A 27,944-nucleotide genomic window follows, 5' to 3' on the forward strand; every position below is an offset into this window, starting at 1 on the left:
TTCTTCATAGTGTTGATGGTCTTTACAATTTGGTATGCCTTTGCAGTAGCTGGTACCAGTTATTCCTTTCCATGTTAAGTGCTTCCTTTGGGAGCTCTTGTGAGGCAGGCCTGGTGGTGACAAAATCACTCAGCATTTGCTGGTCTGTAAAGAATTTTATTTCTTTTTTGCTTATGAAGCTTAGTTTGGCTGGTTATAAAATTCTGGGTTGAAAATTCTTTTCTTTAAGAATGTTGAATATTGCCCCCCACCCTTCAGACTTGTGGGGTTTCTGCAGAGAGATCTGCTGTTAGTCTGATGGGCTTCCCTTTGTGAGTAACCTGACCTTTCTCTCTGGCTTCCCTTAACATTTTTTCCTTCATTTCAACCTTGGTGAATCTGATGATTATGTGTCTTGGGGTGCTCTCCTCAAAAAGTATCTTTGTGGTGTTCTTAGTATTTCCTGAATTTGAATGTTGGCTTGTCTTGCTAGTTTGGGGAAGTTCTCCTGGATAATATCCTGAAGTGTGTTTTCCAACTTGGTTTCATTCTACCTGTCACTTTCAGGTACACCAATTAAACATAGGTTTTGTCTTTTCACATAGTCCCATATTTCTTGGAGGCTTTGTTGCTTTTCATTCTTTTTTCTCTAATCTTGTCTTCATGCTTTATTTCATTAAGCTTATGTTCAATCTTTGGTATCTTTTCCTCCACTTGATTGATTAGGCTATTGATACTTGTTTATACTTCACAAAGTTCTTGTGCTGTGTTTTTCAGCTCCGCCAGGTCATTTATGTTCTCTAGACTAATTATTTTAGTGTAGAGACTAAAGTCCTCTAACCTTTTTTTGAGGTTTTTAGCTTTTTTTGCATTGGGTTAGAACAAGCTTCTTTAGCTTGGAGGAGTTTATTACCAACCTTCTGAAGCCTACTTCTGTTAATTCATCAAACTCATTCTCCATCCAGTTTTGCTCCCTTGCTGGCAAGGAGTTGTGATCTTTTTGAGGAGAAGAGATATTCTGGTTTTTGGAATTTTCAGCCTTTTTGCCCTGATTTCTCTCCATCTTTGTGGATTTATCTACCTTTGGACTTTGACGTTGGTGACCTTCAGATGGGGTTTTTGCGTGTTTGTCCTTTTTGTTGATGTTATTCCTTTTTGTTTGTTAGTTTTCCTTCTAACAGTCAGGCTCCTTTGCTGCAGGTCTGCTGGAGTTTGCTAGAGGTCCACTCCAGACCTTGTTTGCCTGGGTGTCACCAGCAGAGGCTGCAGAACAGAAAACATTGCTGCCTGTTCCTTCCTCTGAAAGCTTTGCCCTGAGGGGCACCCACCAGATGCCAGCCACAGCTCTCCTGTATAAGTTGTCTGTTGGACCCTGCTGGAAGGTGTCTCCCAGTCAGGAGACACAGGGGTCAGGGACCTACCTGAGGAGGCAGTCTGTCCCCTAACAGAGCTTGAAAGCTGTACTGGGAGATCTGTTGCACAGAGCCGGCAGGCAGGGACATTTAAGTCTGCTGAAGCTGTGCCCACAGCCACCCCTTCCCCCAGGTGCTGTCCCAGGGATATGGGAGTTTTATCTATAAGCCTCTGATTGGGGCTGCTGCCTTTTTTTCAGAGATACCCTGCCTCGAGAGGAGGAATCTAGAGAGGCAGTCTGGCTACAGCAGCTTTGTTGAGCTACGAAGGGCTCTGCCCAGGTGGAACATCCCTGTAGCTTTGTTCACACCGTAGGGAAAAACCACCTACTCAAGCCTCAGTAATGGTGGATTCCCCTACCCCTACCAAGCTCCAGCATCCCAGGTCGACTTCAGACCTCTGTGCTGGCAGCGAGAATTTCAAGCCAGTGGATCTTAGCTTGCTGGGCTCCATGGGGATCAGATAGCCTGACCTAGACCACTCAGCTCTCTGGCTTCAACCCCCTTTCCAGGGGAGTGAAGGGTTCTGTCTTGATGGTGTTCTAGGTGTCACTAGGATATAAACAAAAATCTCCTGCAGCTAGCTCAGTGTCTGCCCAAACGGTCACCCAGTTTTATGCTTAAAACCCAGGGCCCTGGTGGTATAGGCACCCAAGGGAATCTCCTGGTCTGTGGGTTGCAAAGACCTTGGGAAAAGTGTAGTATCTGGGCCGGAGTGCACCGTTCCTCACGGCAACATCCCTTACAGCTTTCCTTGGCTATGGGAAGGAGTTCCCTGACCCCTTGTGCTTCCCTGGTGAGGCAACACCCCACTCTTCTTTGTCTAGCCCTCTATGGGCTGCACCCACTGTCTAACCAGTCCCAGTAAGATAAGCTGGGTACCTCAGTTGGAAACGTGGAAATCACCCACCTTTTGTGTTGATCTTGCTGAGCACTGCAGACCAGAGCTGTTCCTACTGGGCCATTTTCCTTAGGTTCTTTTTAAACAACCAGCTCTTGCATGAACTAATAGAGCAACAATTCATTCATTACTGTGGGACAGCAACAAGACGCTCAAGAGGAATCTGTGCCTATGACCCAAACACCTCCCACTAGACCCCACCTCCAACACTGGAGCTCAAATTTCAACATGAGATTTGTAGAAGACAAATAAACAAACCACCTTAGCAAACCATTGTGGGGAACAGAGACATGATGGAAGCCTGATGGTTTCTCTAGGGCAAAGTTTAGGGCTCTGCAGTACTCTTACCATGGCTTACAGATTGTGACTAGACCCAGAAGATTCTCAAGGAACTGCACAGTAACTTTCAGAGCCAATACTTGCCAGAAACAACTGAGCAAGTCTACTATATATATCTGGAGAGTGAACCAGACCACTGCTATTGGATCATGAACTATCAAGGGAAGAATCAGGGATGAAGACTTTAGTTTGACTATACTTTAGAGAATCTTCCCAGAAGATTCTCAAGGAACTGCACAGTAACTTTCAGAGCCAATACTTGCCAGAAACAACTGAGCAAGTCTACTGTATATATCTGGAGAGTGAACCAGACCACTGCTATTGGATCATGAACTATCAAGGGAAGAATCAGGGATGAAGACTTTAGTTTGACTATACTTTAGTAGGGCCACAATAAAATAATATTAGTTGTGCACTTTACAAATGGAGTGTTTTTGTATGGATGATGGTACCACATTTAAGTGGAGTGTTTTTCTATGAATGAAGCATCACATGTAAGTAGAATCCATCTATATCACAGAAATTTATTAACTTACGTGAATGTGCTTAGGTAAGCATGAATAACTCAGACCTTCCAATAAATTTTGAAGTTATTGGGGAAGTCTACTCCTATATAAACCCACCTTGGCATCCATGACTACTGGTATTTCTGTGAGTAATAAACTATCTTTGGCTTTGTCCCAGAAGTCTCATATCTTTTGCTAATACTCATGAAACTGTCAGTAGGCTAACTTGTTAGCTTACGCATAGTGTAAAATCCGAGACCCTTTACAGTTCTTGATATTTCTTTGAACCGATGCAATGTTACTTGAGATCCTTTGCCAGTGAATCAAAGATGACTTGAAGTACTGGAGATCCTACAGGCAGGAGAGGCATGTAGGAAATTAAAATCTATGTTTTTTTAAAATTCATTGCAGGTTTCTATCTATTTGGGGTGTGAGTGATAAAATATAGCTGTGTGCTTGAATGTACAGCTATTTCCCCAAGTGTGTATATGCTACTTCTGATTTTCAAGATACAGCTTATTGCCTTCACTAGTGGTTATAGTTCTGATATGCAAACCAGATGAAGAATGCACATAAAATAAAATGTAGTCAATTTAACTTATAAGTATCAATGAAAAAATTAACAAATATTAGAAATAAAATTCAACAATGTATTAAAAACTCATACACCATGATGAAGAAAGTTCATTCTGGTAATGGAAATATAAATTAATATTAGGGGATCTAACAATACAATTAATTGTATTAATAAAAGTAAGGAGCAAAATCATTTGATCATCTTCATAGATGGTGATATGGCATCGTTGATATAAAAACACTCAATTAAAAAGGTATTGATTAACTGAATTGATCAAGCGAAAGAAAGGATATCAGAGACTGAAGATCAATTTACTGAAATAAGGAGTAAAGACAAGATTAGAGAAAAAAGATTGAACAGAAACAAACAAATCCTCCAAGAAACATGGAGCTATCTGAAAAGATCAAGCCTAGGATTGATTGGGGTTCCTGAAAGTGACGAGAAGAATGAAACCAAATTGGAAAACACACTTCAGGGTGTTATCCAGGAAAACTTCCCCAACCTAGCAAGACAGACCAACATTCAGATTCTCAAAATATGGAGGACATCACTAAGATACTCCTCGACAAGAGCAACCCCAAGACATATAATCATCAAATCATCAGATTCTCCAAGGTTAAAATGAAGGAAAAAATGTTAAAGGCAGTCAGAGAGAAAGGTCCGGTTACCTAGAAATGGAAGTCCATTAGACTAAAAGTGGATCTCTCCTCAGAAACCCTACAAGCCAGAAGAGAGTAAGAGCCAATATTCAACATTCTTAAGGAAAAGAATTTTCAACTCAGAATTTCGTATCCATCCAAACTAAGCTTTGTAAGTTCAGGAGAAATAAAATCCTTTACAGACAAGCAAATGTTGAGGGATTTCGTCACCACCAGGCCTGACTTACAAGAGCTCCTGAAGGAAGCACTAAATATGGAAAGGAGAAAGTGGTACCAGCCACTGCAAAAACACACTGAAATATAAAAGCCAATGACACTATGAAGAAACTGCACCAACTAATGTGCAAAATAATCAACTGGTATCATGATGACAAATCAAATTCACATATAACAATATTAACCTTAAATGTAAATGGGCTAAATGCCACAATTAAAAGACACAGACTGGAAAATTGAATAAAGAGTCAAGACCCATCTGTGTGCTGTATTTAGGACACCCATCTTATGTGCTAAGATACACATAGGCTCAAAATAAAGAGATGAAGGAATATTTACCAAGCAAATGGAAAACGAAAAAAAAGCAGGGGTTGTAATTCTAGTCTCTGATAAAACAGACTTTAAACCAACGAAATCAAAAGAGACAAAGAAGGGCATTACATAATGGTAAAGGGATCAATGCAACAAGAAGACCTAATTTTTTCCTAAATACGCACCCAATACAGGAGCACCCAGATTCACAAAGTAAGTTCTTAGAGACCACAAAGGCACTTAGACTCCCACACAATAATACTGGGAGACTTTAAGACCTCACTGTCAATATTAGACAAATCAACAAGACAGAAAATTAACAAGGTTATCCAAGACTTGAACTCAGCTCTGGATCAAGCAGACCTAATAGACATCTAAAGAACTATCAACCCCAATTCGACAGAATATACGTTCTTCTCAGCACCATATAGCACTTATTTTAACAGTGACCACATAATTAGAAGTAAAACGCTCCTCAGCAAATGCAAAAAATTAGAAATCATAACAAACAGTATCTCCGACCACAGTGAGATCACATTAGAACTTGGGGTTAAGAAACTCACTCAAAACTGCACAACTACATGGAAATTAAACAACCTGATCCTACATTAAGGCAAAAATAAAGAAATTCTTTGAAAACAATGAGAAAAAAAGACACAGCATGCCAGAATCTCTGGAACACAGCTAAAGCAGTGTTTGAAGGGAAATTTATAGCACTAAATGCCTGCATCAGAAAGTGGGAAAGATCTAAAATCAAGACTCTAACATCACAATTAAAATAACTAGAGAAGCAAGAGCAAACAAATTCAAAAGCTAGCAGAAGAGAAGAAATAACTAAGATCAGAGCAGAACTGAAGGAGATAGAGACATGAAAAACCCTTCAAAAAAAAATCAATGAATCCAGGAGCTGGCTTTTGGAAGAAATTAACAAAACAGATAGACCACTAGCCTGAGTAATGAAAAAGAAAAGATAATAATAGAATAGACACAGTAAAAAATGATAAAGGTGATATCACCACTGATCCCACAGAAATACAAACTACTATAAACACCTGTATACAAATAAACTAGAAATGGATACATTCCTGGACTCATACATCCTCCCAAGACTAAACCAGGAAGTCAAATCCCTGAATAAACCTATAAGAAGTTCTGAAATTGATGTAGTAATTAAAAGCCTATGAACAAAAAAAGGCCCAGGACCAGAAGGATTCACAGCTGAAGTCTATCAGAGGTACAAAGAGGAGCTGTTACCATTTCCTCTGAAACTATTCTAAACAATAGAAAAAGAGGGACTCCTCCTTAACTCATTTTATGAGGCCAGAATAATCCTGATTCCAAAACTTGACAGAAGTGCACACACACACACACACACATACACACACAGTTTCAGGCCAATATCACTGATGAACGTTGTTATGAAAATCCTAATAAAATACTGGCAAACTGAATCCAGTAGCACATCAAAAAGTTTATTCACTACGATCAAATCAGCTTCATCTGAATCCAGCAGCACATCAAAAAGTTTATTCACCACGATCAAATCAGCTTCATCCCTGGGATGCAAGGCTGATGGTTCAACATATGCAAATCAATAAATGTAATCCATCACATAAACAGAACCAATGTCAAAAATCTTTGATTATCTCAATAGATGCAGAGAAGGCCTTCGATAAAACTCAACACTCCTTCATGCTAAAAACTCTCAGTTAAATAGGTATTGATGGAACATACCTCAAAATAATAAGAGCTATTTATAACAAACCCACAGCCAATATTATACTGAATGGGCAAGAGCTGGAAGCATTCTCTTTGAAAACCAGCACAAGGCAAGGATGCCCTCTCTCACCACTCCTATTCAATATAGTATTGGAAGTTCTGTCCAGAGCAATCCAGTGAGAGAAACAAATAAACAGTATTCGAATAGGAAGAGAGGAAGTCAAATTGTCTCTGTTTGCAAATTACATAATTGTATATTTAGAAAACTCCTCATCTCAACCTAAAAACTCCTTAAGCTAATAAACAACTTAAGCAAAATCTCAGGATACAAAATCACTGTGCAAAAATTACCAGCATTCTTATACACTAATAATATACAAGCCAAAAGCCAAATCATGAGTAAACTTCCATTCACAATTGCTACAAAGAAAATTAAATATCAAGGAATACAAGTTACAAGAGATGTGAAGGACCTCTTCAAGGAAAACTACAAACCACTGCTCATGGAAATAAGAGCGGACACAAACGGAAAAATATTCCATGCTCATGGATAGAAAGAATTAATATCACGAAAATGGCCATACTGTCCAAAGTAATTTATAAATTCAATGCTATTTCCATTAAACTACCATTGACTTTCTTCACAGGACTAGAAAAAACTACTTTAAATTTCATACGGAATCAAAAAATTGCCCACATAGCCAAAACAATCCTAAACAAAAGAACAAAGCTGGAGGGATTACCCTACCTGACTTCAAACTATACTACAAGACTACAGTAACTGAAGCAGCATGGTCCTAGTACTAAAACAGATATATAGACCAATGGAACAGAACAGAGGCCTCAGAAATAACACCACACATATACAACCATCTAATCTTCAACAAACCTGACCAAAAAAAGCAATGAGGAAAGGATTCCCTATTTAATAAATGGTGCTGGGAAAACTGGCTAGCCATATGCAAAAATCTGAAACTGGACCCCTTCCTTGCACGTTATACAAAAATTAACTCAAGATGGATTAAAGATTTAAATGTAAAACCTGAAACCATAAAAACCCTAGAAGAAAACCTAGGCAATAGCATTCAGGACATAGGCATGGACAAAGACTTCATGACTAAAACATCAAAAGCAATTGCAACAAAAGCCAAAATTGACAAATGGAATCTAATTAAACTAAAGAGTTTCTGCACAGCAAAAGAAACTATCATCAGATTGAACAGGCAACCTACAAAATGGGAGAAAATTTTTGCAATATATCCATCTGACAACGTCTAATATCCAGAATCTACAAGGAACTTAAACAAATTTACAAAAGAAAAACAATAACCCCACCAAAAAGTGGGTGAAGAATATGAACAGACACTTTTCAAAAGAAGACATTCATGTGATCAACAAACATATTTTATAAAAAACTCATCCTCACTCATCATTAGAGAAATGCAAATCAAAACCACAATAAGATACTCTCTCATGCCAGTTAGAATGACCATCATTAAAAAGTCAGAAAACAACAGATGCTGGTGAGGGTGTGGAGAAATAGGAATGCTTTTACACTGTTGGTGAGAGTGTAAATTAGTTCAACCACTGTGGAAGACAATGTGGCTATTCCTGAAGGATCTAGAACTAGAAATATCATTTGAACCAGCAATCCCATTACTGAGTATATACCCAAAGAATTATAAATTGTTCTATTATGAAGACACATGCACACGTATGTTTATTGCAGCACTGTTCACAATGGCAAAGACTTGGAACTAACTCAAATGCCCATCAATGATAGAATGGATAAAGAAAATGTGGCCCATATACACCATGAATACTATGCAGCCATAAAAAAGAATGAGTTTATGTCCTTTTCAGGGACATGGATGAAGCTGGAAACTATCATCCTCAGCAAATGAACACAGGAACAGAAAACCAAACACCCCATGTTCTCACTCATAAGTAGCTGTTGAACAATAAGAACACACAGACACAGGAAGGGGAACATTACACACCTGGGCCTGTTGGGGGGTGGGAGAGCTCAGGCAGGGATAGCTGGGGGTGGGGAGATTGGGGAGGGATAACATTAGGAGAAATACCTAATGTAGATGACAGGGGGATGGATGCAGCAAACCACTATGGCATGTGTATACTTACATAACAATCCTGCACCATCTGCACATGTACCCCAGAACTTAAATTATAATTTAAAAAAAAAGAAATCACACAGGTTTTCTTTCAGCTACTTCTTTGGCTATAACTAACTTTTTCTTCCAAAGCCTGAGTTGGATAGTGTGTCCAACACCACTAGTGTTCATCAAACATCCACGTGCACCTTGTTCACCCCAGCCTCCCTTGCAGCTAGTTTGGGGCCAGGTTCTCAACAGAGGATGCAGTTTAAGAAACAAGACCATGACAGAAACTGTGAATTACATTCTTTGTAGATATGCTGTGTTTAAGAAAATAGCATAGAGAGGTCCTCCCTCAACAAAACAACAGACTACATTATTTGGCTTGCAGGAAGTGAGGGATAACACCATATGGGCAAAAATTGTTTAAATAACCAAATAAATAAATACATCTTAAACTGAAATGGGAGTAGAGCCATAAACTCAAAGGGAAGATTGGCTGCCCCCAGAGCAAAGGAAGCTCTCCGCCATACTGTCTGGAGCCTAAATTTAGAATCAGTTGTAAAGTGAGTCATAGATTGAGGAATTTCTGGAATAAACCGGAAATCTGAAAATGTAGTTGAAGTGGTCTCAGTTCAGTAGTACCAGCACCCTCTTGTCAGTTCCTGATAAAATGTACACAAATCCTTTCTGCAGTAAAGCCACCTTGATTTCAATCCCAGTGATTTCCATACTTAAGCTCACAATCAAAGACTGTGAATGTAACTTCAGAAAAGAAATCCCCAAAAGTGAGAGTCAGCAAAAAAAAACACCAAATATTAAAAAACAAACCAAAGAATCAACATCAGATTTATATGCTGTATCAATCAGGTTAGGCCAGATTAACTTGCAGTAACAAACACTTCACAAATCTCATGGCTGAACACTGAGAAGACTGATCTCTGGCTTGCTCAGTCAACCACAGGTCTGGACAACTCTCCAGGGTCAACTTGCAGAAGATGGAAATGATTAAAATTCAGAATACATGGTTAATTTCAATTATAGGTGTAGTAATAACATGCTAATTTCTTAGGCAATTGAATAAATAGTAAAGACCAACGCATGACTTTTAAGAATTAATCATGTTAGGCCAGGTGCAGTGGCTCACGCCCATAGTCCCAACACTTTGGGAGGCCAAGGTGGGCAGATCACTTGAGGTCAGGAGTTCGAGACCAGCCTGGCCAACATGATAAAACCCTGTCTCTACTAAAAATACAAAAAATTAGCTGGGTGTGATGGTGATGCCTGTAATTCCAGCTACTTGGGAGGCTGAGGCATGAGAATCTCTTGAACCTGGGAGGAGGAGGTTGCAGTGAACTTTGATCGCACCATTATACTCCAGCTGTGGTGACAGAATAAGACTGTTTCACACACACACACACAAACACACACACACAAAATTATGTCAGGGTGTTACACAATAATTTAAGCAGAACATTAGAATATATATATACACACACACACACACACACACACACATACTGTGTAAACATTTTAGTAAATACACCATGACTGTCAACCAGAATAGAGCAAAAGAAAATTAGAACCACTATAGAAGATTGAGTAGAATTTTTTAAGGGAATCTTAACATTTTTAAATCGTGTGGTAACGATATCATCACCTATGCTCCTATGTTCTCAATTTCTTCCTTCAATGGCTTCCCTTTCGCCACAATGATCAGATCCGTCAGTAAACACCTAGAAAACACGTTTTTGAGAATGCTGAGGTTTTTCCTCCCTTAGCCTGTGTTTAAAATATTGTACTTTCCCCATAACAAGTGCTCTCTTTAATCTTACGTTTTAGACATTCTTTTGTATTTTCCCTCTTCTTATAGTGCAGATCTTCTAGAAGCTGTAACAATTGGAATTACCAATGATTCCTGCCTTAGAGATAATGAGTATCAGACCTTGTCCTGAGAGAAACTATTAAAGGAAGGAGAGGCTGGGGAAGAAAAGAGACAGTGACTGTTTGCTGCAATACTGAGACATAGACGTTCCCCGGGGAGGAGGTGGAGTTCAGAAAAGAGAGTTCAGGAGAAAGTCACTCCTCCTGACACAAATCTTTCTGAATCATCTGCTGCTTTTTAAGCTTTGGGTTCTAGTTATCCTGGCTCAGGATAAAAATAATCCCACCCCTGGTCTCCTTCCTTTTTCTCCTTCCGAGACTGCAAAGCGCAACAGCAGACTCTTCTGCCTCAGGAGGGCCTGTGCTCCCGCCCATTTCCTGTTCCTCCATATCCGGGGGACACTGCTCTTTCAAGGGCAGGTCTCCAGCCCAGCTCTCCGATCACATTTTGCTGAAAAAGTAAGCAAACATCTGCCGTGTCCTCCATGTGTTCATACACCATGGAAGCTTTTCTCTGCCTCCTCCGTGAGAGCGTGTGACCGGGAGACAAGAAACGTGGCCCTTTCTCTTGCCCGTGGGTTGGTACAGGGGTAAGTCTGAGTATTTGTGTGTCATGTTTGGATGTGTATGTGTGAGTGTTTGTGTTGTATATGTGTGTTTACGTGTTTGTATGTGTTTACATGTATGTGTGTGAATGGTGGTGTGTGTGATGTTTGTGTTGTGTATGTGTGTGTGTTGTCTAAGTATATTTGTGTTTGTGTGTGTGTTCACCTGCATGTGTGTGAGTGGTACATGTGTTTTGTGTATTTGTGTGTGTTGTGTATGTTTATGTGTGTGTCATGGTGCATGTGGGTTTGTGATGTGATAAAAAGAGCTGTGACCAACAAGTCTGGAGAACATTTTGCCCTGTGACAGACTCACTGCTTAATGTTTGGCCTCTCTTGAGTTTTGCTTTCTTCCAGAACAGCATGACAAGGGTGGCACTATCTGTTTCATCTTCTGTGTCAGAGACAAAAAAGCACACTGTGGCCAATGTGGGAGGTGCCTTTCTGGGCAGGGTCTAGGAGGAGGTGAGAGGTGCCTTGAGTGCAGACCCGTTCCCCCTGGGCCCTGCGAGGGCACAGTGCAAGTTCCTGCACGCCACAGCCTAGTCCCACCCTGCTGTTGTTTCCTGTTAAGCTACCTGCCCTTTCTCTCTAAAGAAGGAATGAGATTACATTGGTAAAGTGCTGCTTCAGTTTCCACCAAGGATGTAAGGAAGCCAGGGACAAAGAGATTGAGAGGCCACCAGTTAGGAAGAACTGAACTCCCTTTGGTAGGTGAAATATTGGACTCTTTCCAGAATCTGGCTGTTCAGGTCTGAGGAAGGCTGTCCTCCAGCCTGCTTCTTCTCTCCTCCTAGAAAGTCACCAGACCTTCCTGGACTCCCTCCATCCCCAGCCCAGCACTGCAAAACTGATCTTTACCAATCATAAAGCAACATCCACATATACACTCCTAGGATCTGGGGAGGACTCGAGTGTTTGCCAGGTGAACAGAGTAGAACAAACATCCAACAATGTGACAATGAGAAAAACATGTCTATCAGCGTCCCTGGACTTAGGTTTCCCCACACCTCAGAGCCTTCATCTGGATCTGTTTCATCTGGTTGTGAATGTCCTACATGATGTGGAAAAACAGTCATGGGGAATACAACTTCCTCCTCAGTCCCACAGAGAAAATCCAGCAGAGACAACCTTAGGAGATTTTGACATAGAGAACTGTGTTAGTCCATGAAGCCAGGACACATTGCTGTCATGGGAAGGGGACAGGAGTTCCTGGTTGGGAATGATGTGGCCCTAATTTGCAAAGAGGACTAAGAGTTGCTCTAAAAAAGTGTTATGAAGTGTGCTGGGACCTTAATAGGGGAAGAGACCTTCACAGGCATCTAGCTCAGGCCCAACATTCATACTGATGGGATGCTCAGGCCCAGGCAGAGCTAACTGGTGGCTGCATCTCCCCTGAGACCTCTGGCTTCCTTCCCAGCTCAGCTCCTGCAATCCCAGTCCCCTGTAACCCTCACTGCACAGCCTTCTCCAAAGTCTGGCCCCAAGGCCCACCAAGTGGCCCCTTCTAACAACATCCTACTCATTCAAACCCTCCAGGCACACTAGACCTTCCTGCTGCTCCCAGGACACATGGAATCAGAATCATACCTGCTTCTGTGCTTCCCTTCCTCCTCCTGCTCCTCCTCCTCCCCCTCCTCCGCCTCCTCCTCCCCCTCCTCCTCCTCATTCTCTCCCTCCTCCTCCCCCTCCTCCTCCCCCTTCTCTCCCTCCTCCCCTCTCCCCCTGCTCCTCCCCCCTCTTTCTCTCCCTTCTCTCCCCCTCCTCCCCCTCTCCCTCCTCCCAGAACAGTTCCAGACCCTGTGTCTATCCAAATTTCACCCATTCCTCATATCCCGGCCAGTTGCACCTTTCTCTGTAAAATCTCTTAACCTCATGATGAAGATCACAATGGAGGGGGTGGGGTATAAGGTCCCTAAAGAAATAGGCTCCCTAAAGCCAGCAGAGACTGTCTCAGACCCCTTCTTCCCTTGCCTCACTCAGTCCCACCCCAACCCTAAACTAATGCAAACAACTTTCCTCTGGCAAGAGAAAGGTGAAAGGCAGGTGGCTGTTGAAATTCATTTGGAAAGTCAGTAGAACATATGATTTTTTTTCATAGATGGAGGAAGAAGAATACGAACAAATTCCCCAGGAGAGCCCCCCAGGAGAGCTGTCCCAGGATTCTACACTGGAGCTGTCAGGAGATAACGCGAATGAGGAGAGAGGAGCAGGTGGGAAACATGAGGGGTACAGGTGGGATACAGCTCCCCCACCATGGTGTGCTTGGAGAGAGGCAGCTGATGTCCACCAGTCACAGAAATTTACCCACCTCAGCCACCATGAGAGGCCTTTGGGGTAGGGCCCTCCTTATCACCAGCCAAAAATAAGGAAAAAGACCCCTGGATATGTATGGTAGATAAAAGGAGGTGAGAGATATCACCAATGACTACATCACCTTGCCAGTCCCAAAAGAAAGGCTTTCACATGGTGGATGTCATTCCTCAGGAAGATGTGCTGACAGTGGGTGTGACGAAAATAAGTGGCCCTGGACCGAGGCTTGGATCCCAATAGACCCTAAGTGGGTGTTTGGCTGACTCCGAAGTGGAGCTGTCATGGTTGTAAGGTTGAAGGCACCATGTGAACAAGCAGGCCTCAGATCTGGGCTCAGCCTTATCAAGGGCATCCCTTTCCCAAAAGCTATTGCACAGGGTCAGGCGCTTAACTTTCGTGGGCTCAACTTCATTGTCCGTTCTGGGGAGGCAGGATTTAGAAATGCTGGAAACCCAGCCCTTTCCTGGCCGGAGAAATTATTTGTGATTCATTATGTATTTTAATATGAATGACCTTTTATTTTATGAACTTAAATGGCTTGAGCCATCTGGAAAAAGCCATGTTAATCTACTATTTAGGGAAATTACCAATACCTGTGCTAATACCTGTTTGACCTTTAGTTACAGCAGTCAGGGTTAGCTATTCCTTTAAGACTCCTCTCCAGAGCTCAAGTGATGCATTTGGCTTTAGTAAAGTCCAGCGGTGTGTGCTAGCTCCAGGCTGCTCAGATGGGGGTTCCTGTTTCCTCTGGCTCTGATCTGGGCTTGGTGGGAGGGGTCGAAGGTCAACTGCACAGACTCTTGCCCATTCACTCAAATTCCTTTTCAACTACCTTGGGGAAGCTGGACGGGGGCCACTGTCACTCAGTTAGAATTGGTGTGTGTGTCAGAGCCAAGAGTGGCAGGCAGGCCACAGCAAGGCCTGTTGGTGCCCAGGAGATTCAGGAGATGACCACGCCCGTGCTGCCATGCAGGCTTCATGCTCCATCATCTGAGATACATCAGTGTCGTCAGTGGGGACTAGCCTGGGAAACCAACTATTACTCGTTACTTCTTTATGTGCTCTGGGTCTTGGGACCTGCAAGGCTGGGAGAAAAGAATTCTCTTCCTGACTTCTGCCCCAGTCGCATTTAAAAATCTTGGTATTGGGTTTCTTGGTGTCTCATTTGTGATGTCTTGCTCTTCTCTCTTGGCTCTGCTCTTCCACTGGGAGAGAAAGTTCAGCCCCACTTTCAAGGATGTGGGCCCAAATAGGGGACCAGGGCTGGTTTCAGGGCAAATGTTGGTCTTTGACAATCTGCCTCTGTGGTCTGGGGGTATACCCAAGGGCTCCTGGTGAGGACAAGTCGGGGTATGTGGGCCCTAACCCCAGGTCCCTCTGCTTTCTTTGAATACTTCTAGGTCTGAGGGAGAAAGAACAGAAGACCCCAAGGAGACTGAGGCTCATTCTTGTGGGGAAAACAGGAACTGGGAAAAGTGCAACAGGAAACAGCATCCTCGGCAGGAACGTCTTTGAGTCTAAACTCAGCTCCAGCCCTGTGACCGAGACCTTCCAGAAAGGGAGCCGAGAGTGGGCTGGGAAGCAGCTTGAGGTGATTGACACACCCAACATTCTGTCCCCTCAGGTCCTGCCAAAGGTGTCAGCCGCTATCTGCCAAACCATTGCCCTGTCCTCCCCAGGGCCCCACGCCATGCTCCTGGTGACACAGCTGGGCCGGTTCACAGATGAAGATCAGCAGGCAGTCAGGCGCCTGCAGGAGGTCTTTGGAGTGGGGGTCCTGGCTCACACCATCCTGGTGTTCACCCGGAAAGAAGACCTGGCCAGTGGCTCCCTAGAAGACTATGTGCGAGAGACTGACAATGAGGCCCTCGCCAGGCTAGATGTGACCCTTGCACGGCGCCATTGCGGCTTCAACAACAGGGCGCAGGGGAAGGAGCAGGAGGCCCAACTGAAGGAGCTTATGGAGATAGTTGACACCATCCTGTGGGAAAGTGAAGGCCATTATTACAGCAACAAGGCTTATCAATATACCCAGCAAAACTCTCTGCTCAAAGAAGTACAGGAAAGGCAAGTAACCCAGGGACACGGCTCTGAGGACGTGCCCGGTGAGGAGTTGTGGCTAGAAGAGCTGTCCCAGATCCAGAAGGAATCTGAGGAAGCCCACAGATACATGCTGGGAAGGTCTTACCTTTGAGCCTGTACTGGACTTGAGCCAAGGACACCATCAACCCCTGTACCCTGTGTCCAGCCCTCTGTTTCTCTTTCCATTCTGTGGAGCACTTCCCAGTCTCCAGGTCATGATGTCTGGCATAGGAAGAGGGGTGTGGGGCGGGAGGACAGGGTCCAACGTGCACAGATCACATCCCAGTTCCTTCATTCCTTCTTCTGGAACACCTGGGTCTTCCCTCCTTTGTGCCCCAACAGCACACTGCCTTCCTATTGGACCTTCCATCTCATTGGCATTGCCTTTCATGTGGTAGTTGTCTGTACCCTGATAGAACTAAAGCTTCTTGAGGGCAGGCCTATGTCTTTTTCTTCTGTGTAACTTCCACAGCTTCCGGGCATTGGAGTCGTGCAGTCACGTTTGGTGCATCAACTCCATGCGAGCTGTTGACTAGATGACATCTCATCTCTCCCCCACCATGACGGTTTAAGGTGCCTGTTTAAGGTGCATGTGGGTGTAACATGGCAGTGGTGCTGGGACATGGGGAGGGTGGGAGACTGGGCTGGGAGGAGAGCAAGCAGGAACAGGAGGAGGCAGGAGGAGCAGCTCTTTTATTCACTCTTGAACTGTAACCCCTCCCTTCTCCCTTGGATAATGGGAGCATGTGGATGGGGTGAGTGTCTGCATGTGCAAACGGGTTCCCTAGCAAGGTATTTTTAGGGGTTGAATGCAAGGAGGCAGGGAAGAAAGTGGGGCTGCAAAGGAAACAGTGGAGTGACTTAAACATCTTGCAAGGCAGCCTGCCTGGTTTTTGGGAGAACTCTGAAGCCCATGATGTTTTCCTGGAGGGCTGCTCCTATAGAAGGGGCTTATTAAGAAGTGATACTGGACAGGATGAGAAGGGAGTAGGATGTCAGCCTGGCTCAGGCCTCAGTTAGGGAGCTGCCTGCCTGCAAGAGGAGACTGATGTGCCTCGGGTGCACCCTGGCTTCTTCAAGTCCAAGATGCTCCTGGGGAGTTGACTGACATCTGGAAAGATAATAAAAGGCAACAAGGAAACTGCTCCCCAACATATTCCTCTTTGTCTTTCTTCAAGCAGCATGGCAGGGGGTCTTTAGCTACTTTTTCCCAGGAGGGGTGGGAAGTGCAGCTGGTGGGGACAGTGCTGGGAGATGATCAGAAATTGCAGGGCACAGCCTCAGGTCTAGCTGGACTCTCGTCCACTGTTGGAGATGCTCAACAGCCAGACACCCCAACCTGCGGCCTCCTGCTCTGAAACCATCCCCCATATCTCCCAGACACAGCAGACATCTGAGAAAGCTTCAGTGTTTCTCTTGCTAACAGATTCAGAAAAGTGTCTCAAAGCAGAGCAGAGTTATTTGGTGTATACTTAAGATAGCCTTTGTGCCACAACCATTTATTAAATAAGTGATCAATTTCCCATTGGACTAAAAATGCAACATTTATCATACATTCAGTTCTCATTCACACTCAAAATTTGTGTCAGAATTTTCATTTCTGTCCACATCTTCTACTTTTCTACTCCTATGTAAATAAAATATTGATTTGATTACAGTGGCTTTGACTACAACATGGGAGGCAATTTTCACCTCAGTCTTCATTTTTATATTCACCTTGTTATTCGCAGGCATTTTTTCTTCTATGTGAAAGTTAAAATCATTATGTAATTTCCAAAAAAGAATCCTATTGGTATTCTAGTTGGCAATGTCTTATGTTTATGTTGAGTTTGAGGGAAGTGGTAAATAGTTCAAGTATAAGTTAATCAAGGCCACTTTGTTTCTAAGTGAACAGACTTGAAACTCCAGAGCTACTGAAGTAAAAGATAGACTCATTTGCATTTTCATTCAGATGGGAGATAATTTTGTAAATTTCGATGTTATTGTTTTAACTATTAGCTTAATTAATGTCATCATAGAAAACACAAGCATTTGACCAAATGAGATCCATTCAGTGACTAACTGGCAGAGCATGTCATTTATTAAAGGTTATTTTTAATTACCTTGAATATGCTGTTTTCTCTCTTTTATTACTAAGCACCAGGAAAGATGTCTCCCATGACATTTCAGGAAGAGGAATAGATGTCTCTGCATAGCTCTCACTCTTTCAGCCTCAGAAGAGCCTCAGAAGGCAGGTGTGGATATGTTCTAGAAACTCTAGTCTATCAACCAGTAAGAAATCAGTGGTGGGGGTGATGGTGATGAGAGAGGGTTGTCTTGACCAAAGTAGTGATAATAGCAGCTTTCAGAGTTTGTTGAAAATATCTCTACACTAAAGGGAAGGATGAAAAACAGGGATTTGGAGAATTTGAGCTCAGTCAGTAGAGGGTTTTTCCTCCTTGGTGGATCAAAGCAGCTGTGGAGTGTCACAGAAAGGTTCCAGCCTCTAACCTTTTTGTAACATTTATAAAGTGTATAGAAAATGCAAAATAATAATACTAATAAAATAAATTTGAAGGCATGGGAAATGGCCAAATGCAGGTAGACATGTTACAGAGAACTTGACCCCTAAGATGAGGGGATCACACTGGTCTCATCTTAATGTGGCTTTTCACATTAAGACACTATCCAGTTGTGTGGATGCAGGAATAGCACTCACCAGATGTTCACAGTGTCCTGGGGAGGAGAGAAGGTGGAGTTTGGGACAACCAGAGCAGGTAAAAATTTACAGGGGAGCTCCACAAAATAAAAGAGCTACAGAGTGGGGAGATGGGGTGGTAGGGATTTGGAGGGTTCGGTACCAAAAGCTCTGCATTTCTCCCTTCACATCCTTGACTGACCCTGAACTGTACAAGCACAGGGCACTCTCCAGAGGGTTGCAGAAAACTTCTGTGGAGGCTGAAAGAACTGATCAGAGATATCAGCAGTTGCCCACAGTAGCAAAGAGAATTGCAAGTTCCAGTCCATCAAGTTAGAAGACCTTGGTAAACTTGTATATTTGCACTGAAATTAAAAAGGGTCATATTTTAGGAGTAAGTATGGCATCTCAGAACTAAGAGACTTGCCCTAGAAGGAAGAACAAAATTAAAGCAAACCCTTGCTAATGATGTCTAAAATTAAGCCTACCCAAGGCAAAAGTGATCTGCCAGTAATTTAAGGGCCTATTGGAACAAACTCAAAATTCTGCAGAAGACACAATATCCAAAGCCACTACAACATATACAATATCCTGTACCCTATAAAAAATTCTTCTTTTCAAACAGATAAATATAAAGCTACAAAATGTCCTTCTGTGCATGTTTATCTGTATCTCACACATTGTTACCTTTTTTTTGAGACAGAATCTTGCTCTGTTGCCCAGGCTGGAGTACAGCAGCATGAGCATGGCTCATGGAAGCCTCAACCTCCTGGGCTCAAGCAATTCTTCCACTTCAACTTCCTGTGTACCTGGGATCACAGGCATGCACCACAACAACCAGCTTAATTTCTTAGTTTTTGTAGAGATAGGGTCCCACTTTGTTGCCCAGACTGGCCTCAAACTCCTGAGCTCAAGCAATCCTCCTGCTTCAGCCTCCCAAAGTGCTGGGATTACAGGCATGAGCCACCATGCCTGGCCCATATTTTAAAATATTCTGTTTTCACTATCGTTCCGTTTAAAATACTTTCTGTTTTTCTCGTGATGTCTTTTTTCACTCATAGACTATGTAGAAGTGTGTGTTAAAATTCCACATGTTTGAGTATTTTCTAGAAACTACAGTATTCAATAGGGCAGCTATTATCCACATGTGGCTCCTGAACACTTAATATACAGGGGTACATCTGAGAAACTAAATTTTAAATTTTATTCAGTTATCATTAGTTTTAATTTAAATTTTTAAACAGTGTAAAGTATTTTACCGTGAAACACAACTTTACAGTTTTGGTAGAAATATATTTACCTCTAACTGTTGCATCACTTACAATATTACAAATCATTCCTGACTTATGATGGTTTGACTTGGGATTTCTTGACTGGATGATGATATGAAAGTTCTGTGCATGCAGTAGAAAGCTGTGTGATACCTTCTCACATGGCTCAGTGGTGGCAGTGAGCTGCAACTCCCAGTCAGCATGCGATTACTCCAGTAAATGCACTCAATAAATCCAACCTACTGGTCATACACTGTAGTACACTACAGTGTACTGGGTTGCCAAGCCATAATGACCAGTAGGTTGGGTTTATTGAGTGCATGTGAGACTTTCAATATTTTACCTTACAATGGATTTATCAGGATGTAACCCCATTGTAAGTTGAGAAGCATCTGGGCCAGGCATCATGGCTCAGCCTTGTAATCCCAGCACTTTGGGAGGCTGATGCTGGAGGATAATTGGCCCAAGAGTTCAAGACCAACCTGGGCAACATGGTGGAATCCCATCTCTTAAAAAAAGAAGAAGAGAGAGATCCAAGATGGCTGATCATTAGCAGCTCGGGATTGTAGCTCCCAGAGAAAGCGCACAGAATGAGAGGATGCCACACTTTCAGACGAATTTTTGTTGCCCATGGACCAGAAGATTCCCAGCGGAGGAGCCCCACGGGTCGCCAGGGTGACTCTTGCGGCCAGCGTCGTGGTTTTGCCGGCGCCCCAGCTCAGCGGTTCTTGATGCAGAGTAAACGGGACTGGGTCCCCTTTTGATTGACGTTTGGAGTTCTGGGAAGGCAGAGTCACCCATTTACCTGATTGAAGAAGGGACTCAAGAGGGAAACCAGACCAGAGATTCCTGGGCAGAAAAGCACCATGAATCTTAATGCCGCTGTTTTGGCCGGTGCAGTGGGTTGCTCAGATTTCAGCGCTGGGAATCAACAAGTTGGACATCCACTCAGAGACCTAATTTGAAAGTAGGCAATTACAAAGACAACAGGTGGATGAACTGACAATGATGGGAAGAAACCAGCATAAAAAGGCTGAGAAGGCCGAGGCGGGTGGATCACGAGTTCAAGAGATCGAGACCATCCTGGTCAACATGGTGAAACCCCGTCTCTACTAATACAAAAAATTAGCTGGGCACAGTGGCGCATGCCTGTAATCCCAGCTACTCAGGAGGCTGAGGCAGGATAATTGCCTGAACCCAGGAGGCGGAGGTTGCGGTGAGCCGAGATCACGCCATTGCACTCCAGCCTGGGTAACAAGAGCGAAACTCCATCTCAAAAAAAAAAAAAAGGTTGAGAATACCCAAGATCAGAATGCCTCTCCTTCTACAGGTGATCACAGTTCCTCATGAACAAGAGAACAAGGCCTGATGGAGAACGAGTGCGTTCCAATAACAGAATTAAGCTTCAGAAAGTGGATAATAAGGAACTTTAGTGAGCTAAAAGAACACGTTCTAGCCCAATGTAAAGAAACTAAGAACTTTGAAAAAAGGTTTGACGAAATGCTAATGAGAATAGACAACTTAGAGAGGAATATAAGTGAATTAATGGAACTGAAGAACGTAATAGAAGAACTTCGCGAAGTATGCACAGGTTTTAATAGTCGAATTGATCAAGCAGAAGAAAGGATATCAGAGGTCGAAGACCAACTTAATGAAATGAAACGAGAAGACAAGATTAGAGAAGAAAGAGTAAAAAGGAATGAGCAGTCTCCAGGAAATATGGGACTATGTGAAAAGACCTAATTTACGATTGATAGGTATACCTGAATGTCATGAAGAGAATGAATCCAAGTTGGAAAATATTCTTCAGGATATTATTCAGGAAAACTTTCCTAATCTAGTAAGGCAGGACAATACTCAACTCCAGCTAATCCAGAGGACACCACAAAGATATTTCTCAAGTAGAGTAACTACAAGACACATTGTCTCCATTGTTTCCAGAGGGCATTTTGTATTCCTCTACTGATACAGAGGAGTCAATTAGGAAAATTGAAGCACATCTAGGTATTAAAAGTAGGATGTACTTTTGGTCCAGGGAATTAGAGACTGTCATACACTTTGGAGAGCTAGGAATGCACAGGCCCAGGGAAGCTTATCAGTGCACAGAGTTGGTGGCTTTCAGGTGCTCTTCTGTTGTAACCTGCATCTGTGGTTCACCCATTGTCTCTTTGCTGTCACTGCCAGAGAATGGTCCTCTTTCTTTCTCATCCATGACCCAAATCTCACCTGAGTGCCTCTTGTTGGCTCTCATATGCTCCATATGGGGAAAAGGATGACAAGAAATGTCATTTCAGGCTCTTTCTCTGTGACTTAGAGAACTTAAGAGAATTAGTGACAGGAATCCAAGATGGCTGAGTAGGAACAGCTCTGGATTGCAGCTCCCAGTGAGACTGTGAAGGGTGAGTGGTTGCTGCATTTCCAGACAGATTTTTATTGCCCACAGACCAGGAGATTCCTGGGTGGAGGAGCACCATGGGTCCCCAGTGCGGTGGTTCTCCGCACAAAAATTCACACAGATCTGGGTGCCATTTCAGCTGGTGACTGGAGCACCTGGGAGACAGAGTCACCCATTCAACTGATAAAAAGGGGACTGAAATAGAGAGCTAGGTCAGGAGATTCCAGGGCAGAAAAGTGCCACAAGTCTCCAGTGAGGCTGCTTCAGCCAGCGCAGCGGGTATCCACACAAAATCTCACACAAATCCAGGTGCCTTTTCAACTGGTGACTGGAATGCCTGGGAGAGAGTCGCCCATTCAACTGATAAAAAGGGGACTGAAGCAGGGAGCCAGACCAGGAGATTCCCAGGCGGAAACATGCCACAAGTCTCCAGTGCAGCTGTTTCAGCCAGCAGAGCAGGTCTCCACACAAAATCTCACACAAATCACACAAATCCAGGTGTCTTTTGAACTGGCAACTGGAACGACTGGGAGACAGAGTCACTCATTCAACTGAAAAAAAGGGGACTGAAACAGGGAGCCAGGTCAGGAGATTCCTGGGCAAAAAAGCACCACGAGTCTCCCATGTGGCTGTTTCAGCCAGTGCAGCGGGTTTCTGCACAAAATCTCACACAAATCCGGGTGGCTTTTCAACTGGTGACTGGAATGCCTGGGAGAGAGTCGCCCGTTCAACTGATAAAAAGGAGACTGAAGCAGGGAGCCAGGCCAGGAATTTCCCAGGTGGAAACATGCCACAAGTCTCCAGCGCAGCTGTTTCAGCTGGTGGAGCAGGTCTCTGCACAAAATCTCACACAAATCTGGGTGCCTTTTGAACTGGCAACTGGAATGACTGGGAGACAGAGTCACCCATTCAACTGAAAAAAAGAGGACTGAAACAGGGAGCCAGGCCAGGAGATTCCTGGGCAAAAAAGCACCACGAGTCTCCAGCATGGCTGTTTGAGCCAGCACAGTGGGTCTCTGCACAAGAACTCACACAAATCCAGGCGCCATTTCAACTGGTAACTGGAATGCCTGGGAGACCGAGTCACCCATTCAACTGAAAAAAAAGGCATCTGAGGCAGGGAGCCAGGTGATCAGGATTGGCTGGCCCCACCCCCCAAAAGACCAGCGATCTGAAATGCTCTGGATTGAGAGTTTCACACCAAGCACAGCTGAACCCGGGATGGTACACCTCTGTGGGGGAGGGGTGTCTGCCATTACCGAGGCAGTCCACCACTATTGAGGTTATCCGCCATTGCCAAGGCAGTCTGCCATTACAGAGAGATTCCGCCATTAGAGGTGGGCTGCCATTGCCAAGCCAGTTCTAACTATATCCCTATAAACAGGAGCAGGGAAGTTCACATGGCAGCTGGGCAGAGCTCACAGCAGCGCAGCAATGCCTCTGGTGGCAGACTGTGACTAGGCTGCCTCCTTGCTCGGCAAGGCATCCCTAAAACAAGGCAGTGGCATGACAGAAACTTATAAATCAAGCCCCACCTTCCTGGGACAGAGCACCTGGCAAAAAAAAGGTGGTTATGAGTTCTGCTGCAGCAGACTTAAACGTACCTGCCCAGCTGCTCTGAACGGAACAGCAGAGCTCACAGCTCAGCACTTGAGCTCCTATAAAGGACAGACTGTCTCCTCAAGAAGCTCCCTGACCCCCATATATCCAGAGTCACCTCATAAAGGAGAGTTCAGACTGACATCTGGTGGATATCCTTCTGGGACAAAGATAGCAGAAGAAGAAAGTGGCAGCAACCCTTGCTATTCTGCAGCCACTGCAGGTGATCCCCAGGCAAGCAGGATCTGGAGTGGACCTCCAGCAGTCCTACAGCAGAGGGGCATGACTGTTAGAAGGAAAACTAAGAAACAGAAAGAAATAACTTCATCATCAACAAATAGGACATCCACTCAGAGACCCCATCTAAAAACGACCAACTACAAGGACTACAGGTAAATAAATCCACAAAGATGGGAAGAAACCAGTGCAAAGAGGATGAAAACACCCAAAACCAGAATGCCTCTCCTCATCCAAGGGATCACAACTCTTCACCAGCAAGGGAATAAGGCTGGATGGAGAATGAGTCTGATGAATTGACAGAAACAGGCTTCAGAAGGTGGGTAATAAGAAACTTCTCTGAGCTAAAAGAACATATTCTAAACCAATGCAATGAAACTAAGAACCTTGAAAAAAGGTTTGATGAAATGCTAATGAGAATAAACAGCTTAGAGAGGAATATAAATGAATTGATGGAGGTGAAAAACACAACATGAGAACTTCGTAAAGCATACACAAGTTTCAGTAGCCGAATTGACCAAGCAGAAGAAAGGATATCAGAGGTCGAAGATTAACTTAATGAAATAAAACGCGAAGGCAAGATTAGAGAAAAAAGAGTAAAAACAAATGAACAAAACCTCCAAGAAATATGGGACTATGTGAAAAGACCTAATCTACGTTTGATAGGTATATCTGAATGTGACGAAGAGAATGAATTCAAGCTGGAAAACACTCTTCAGGATATTTTCCAGGAAAACTTCCCCAACCTAGCAAGGCAGGCCAATATTCAAGTCCAGGAAATAGAGAGAACACCACAAAGATATTCCTCAAGAAGAGCAACCACAAGGCACATAATCGTCAAATTCACCAGGGTTGAAATGAAGGAGAAAATACTAAGGGCAGCCAGAGAGAAAGGTTGGGTTACACACAAAGGGAAACCCATCAGACTCACAGCAGATCTCTCAGCAGAAACTCTACAAGCCAGAAGAGAGTGGGGGCCAATATTCAACACCCTTAAAGAAAAGAACTTTCAACCTAGAATTTCATATCCACCCAAACTAAGTTTCATAAGTGAAGGAGAAATAAAATCTTTTACGAACAAACAAGTACTCAGATATTTCATCACCACCAGGCCTGCTTTACAAGAGCTCCTGAAAGAAGCACTAAACATAGAAAGGAACAACCAGTACCAGCCACTCCAAAAACATACCAAATGGTAAAGAGCATTGACACAATGAAGAAACTGCATCAACTAATGGGCAAAACAACCAGCTAGCATCAAAATGGCAGGATCAAATTCACACATAGCAATATCAACCCTAAATGTAAATGGGCTAAATGCCCCAATCAAAAGACACAGACTGGCAAATTGGATAAAAAGTCAAGACTCATCAGTGTGCTGTGTTCAGGAAACCCATTTCATGTGCAAGGACACACATAGGCTCAAAATAAAGGGATGGAAGAAGATTTACCAAGCAAATGGAGAGCAAAAAAAAAGCAGGAGTTGCAATCCTAGTCTCTGATACAGTGTACTTTAAACCAACAAAGATCAAAAGAGACAAAGAAGGTCATTACACAATGGTAAAAGGATCAATGCAACAAGAAGAGCTAATGATCCTAAATATATACACACCCAATACAGGAGCACCCAGGTACATAAAGCAAGTTCTTAATGGCCTACAGAAAGACTTAGACTCCCGCACAATAATAATGGGAGACTCTAACACTCCACTGTCAATATTAGACAGATTAATGAGACAGAAAATTAACAAGGATGTCCAGGACTTGAACTCAGACCTGGAACAAGCAAACCTAATAGACATTTACAGAACTCTCCACCCCAAACCCACAGAATACACATTCTTCTCAACACCACATCACACCTACTCTAAAATTGACCACATAATTGGAAGTAAATCACTCCTCAGCAAATGCAAAGGAATGGAAATCATAACAAACAGTCTCTCAGACCACAGTGCAATCAAGTTAGAACTCAGAATTCAGAAACTAACTCAGAACCGCACAGCTTCATGGAAACTGAACAACTGGCTCTTGAATGTTGACTGGATAAACAATGAAATGAAGGCAGAAATAAAGATGCTCTTCAAAACCAATGAGAATGAAGACACAACATACCAGAATCTCTGGGACACATTTAAAGCAGTGCCTAGAGGAAAATATATAGCAATAAATGCCCACATGAGAAGAAAGGAAAGATCTAAAATCGACACCCTATCTCAAAATTGAAGGGTCTAGAGGAGCAAGATCAAAAAAACTCAAAACCTAGCAGAAGACAAGAAATAGCTAAGATCAGAGCAGAACTGAAGGAGATAAAGACACAAAAAACCCTCCAAAAAATCAATAAATCCAGGAGCTTGTTTTTTGAAAAGATCAACAAAATACACCACTAGCCAGATTAATAAAAAAGAAAAGAGAGAAGAATCAAATAAATGTAATAAAAGACGAAAAAGGGGATGTCACCACAGATTCCACAGAAATACAAACCACCTTCAGAGATTACTACAAACAACTCTATGCACATAAACCAGTAAACCTGGAAGAAATGGATAAATTCCTGGACACTTGTCTCCTCCCAAGCCTAAACCAGGAAGGAATTGAAACCCTGAATAGACCAATAACAAGGGCTGAAGTTGAGGCAGCAATTAACAGCCTACCAACCAAAAAAAGCCCAGGTCCAGATGGGTTCACAGCCGAATTCTACCAGACATACAAAGAGGAACTGGTACCACTCCTTCTGAAACTATTCCAAACAATCCAAAAAGAGGGAATCCTTCCCAAATCATTTTATGAGACCAACATCATCCTGATACCAAAACCTGGCATAGACTCAACAAGAAAAGAAAACTTCAGGCCAATATCCATGATGAACATAGATGCAAAAATCTTCAATAAAATACTGGCAAACCGATTGCAATAGCACATCAAAAAACTTATCCATCACTATCAAGTAGGCTTCATCCCTGGGATGCAAGGCTGGTTCAATATAGGCAAGTCTATAAAGGTAATTCACTACACAAACAGAACCAAAGACAAAAACCACATGATTATCTCAATAGATGCAGAGAAGGCCTTTGACAAAATTCAACAGCCCTTTATGCTAAAAACTCTCAATAAACTAGGTATTGATGGAACATATCTCAAAATAATAAAAGCTATTTATGACAAGCCCACAGCCAATACCATACTGAATGGGCAAAAACTGGAAGCATTCCCTTTGAAATATGGTACTAGACAAGGATGCCCTCTCTCACCACTCCTATTCAATATAGTATTGGAAATTCTAGCCAGAGCAATCAGGTAAGAAAATGAAATAAAGGGTATTCAATTAGGAAAGGAGGAAGTCAAATTGTCTCTATTTGCAGACAACATGATTGTATATTTAGAAGATGTCATCGTCTCATCCCAAAATCTCCTGAAACTGATAAGCAACTTCAGCAAAGTCTCAGGATACAAAATCAATGTGCAAAAATTAAAATCACTTCTATACACCATTAATCAGCAGAGAGCCAAATCAGAGTAAACTCCTATTCACAATTGCTATAAAGAGAATAAAATATATAGGAATATAACTTACAAAGGATATGAAGGATCTTTTCAAGGAAACTACAAACCACTGCTCAAGGAAGTAAGAGAGGACACAAAGAAATGGAAAAACTTTCCATGCTCATGAATAGAAAGAATCAGTATCATTAAAATGGTCATACTGCCCAAAGTAGTTTATAGATTTAATGCTATCCCCATCAAGCCACCATTGACTCTCTTCACAGAACTAGAAAAAACTACTTTAAATTTCATATGGAACCAAAAAAGAGCCCGTATAGCCAAGACAATCCTAAGCAAAAAGAACAAAGCCAGAGCATCACTCTGCCTGACTTCTAACTATACTACAAAGCTACAGTAACTGAAATTGCATGATACTGGTAACAAAACAGATATATGGATCAATGGAAAAGAACAGAGGCTTCAGAAATAACACCACACATCTACAACCATCTGATCTTCAACAAACCTGACAAAAACAAGTAGTGGAGAAAGGATTCCCTATTTAATAAATGGTGTTGGGAAAACTGGCTAGCCATATGCAGAAAACTGAAACTAGACCCCTTCCTTACACCTTATACAAAAATTAACCTATCTAGATTAATTA

At 42.8% G+C, this 27,944-nt stretch overlaps 1 protein-coding gene across 1 annotated transcript; it reads left to right on the forward strand.

Annotated features, from left to right (window-relative positions):
* The first annotated feature begins 11,126 nt into the window (after positions 1-11,126).
* On the forward strand, positions 11,127-17,726 carry GIMAP6 (GTPase, IMAP family member 6). Its single transcript, XM_012443330.3, has 3 exons — positions 11,127-11,208; positions 13,325-13,436; positions 14,937-17,726. Exons 2-3 carry the CDS (start codon positions 13,325-13,327, stop codon positions 15,728-15,730), a joined length of 906 nt encoding a protein of 301 aa, XP_012298753.2. The 5' UTR covers positions 11,127-11,208; the 3' UTR covers positions 15,731-17,726.
* Positions 17,727-27,944: the final 10,218 nt, after the last annotated feature.

This window comes from Aotus nancymaae, unplaced genomic scaffold, assembly GCF_030222135.1.
Source record: "Aotus nancymaae isolate 86718 unplaced genomic scaffold, 86718_ANA_hifiasm-v0.15.2.pri h1tg000002l, whole genome shotgun sequence".
Taxonomy (NCBI): domain Eukaryota; kingdom Metazoa; phylum Chordata; class Mammalia; order Primates; family Aotidae; genus Aotus; species Aotus nancymaae.

Coding starts and splice junctions, on each gene's coding strand:
- GIMAP6 (XM_012443330.3), top strand. CDS start 13,325: ATGGAGGAAGAAGAATACGAACAAATTCCCCAGGAGAGCCCCCCAGGA. Junction 13,437..14,936: donor GAATGAGGAGAGAGGAGCAG/GTGGGAAACATG, acceptor GAATACTTCTAG/GTCTGAGGGAGAAAGAACAG.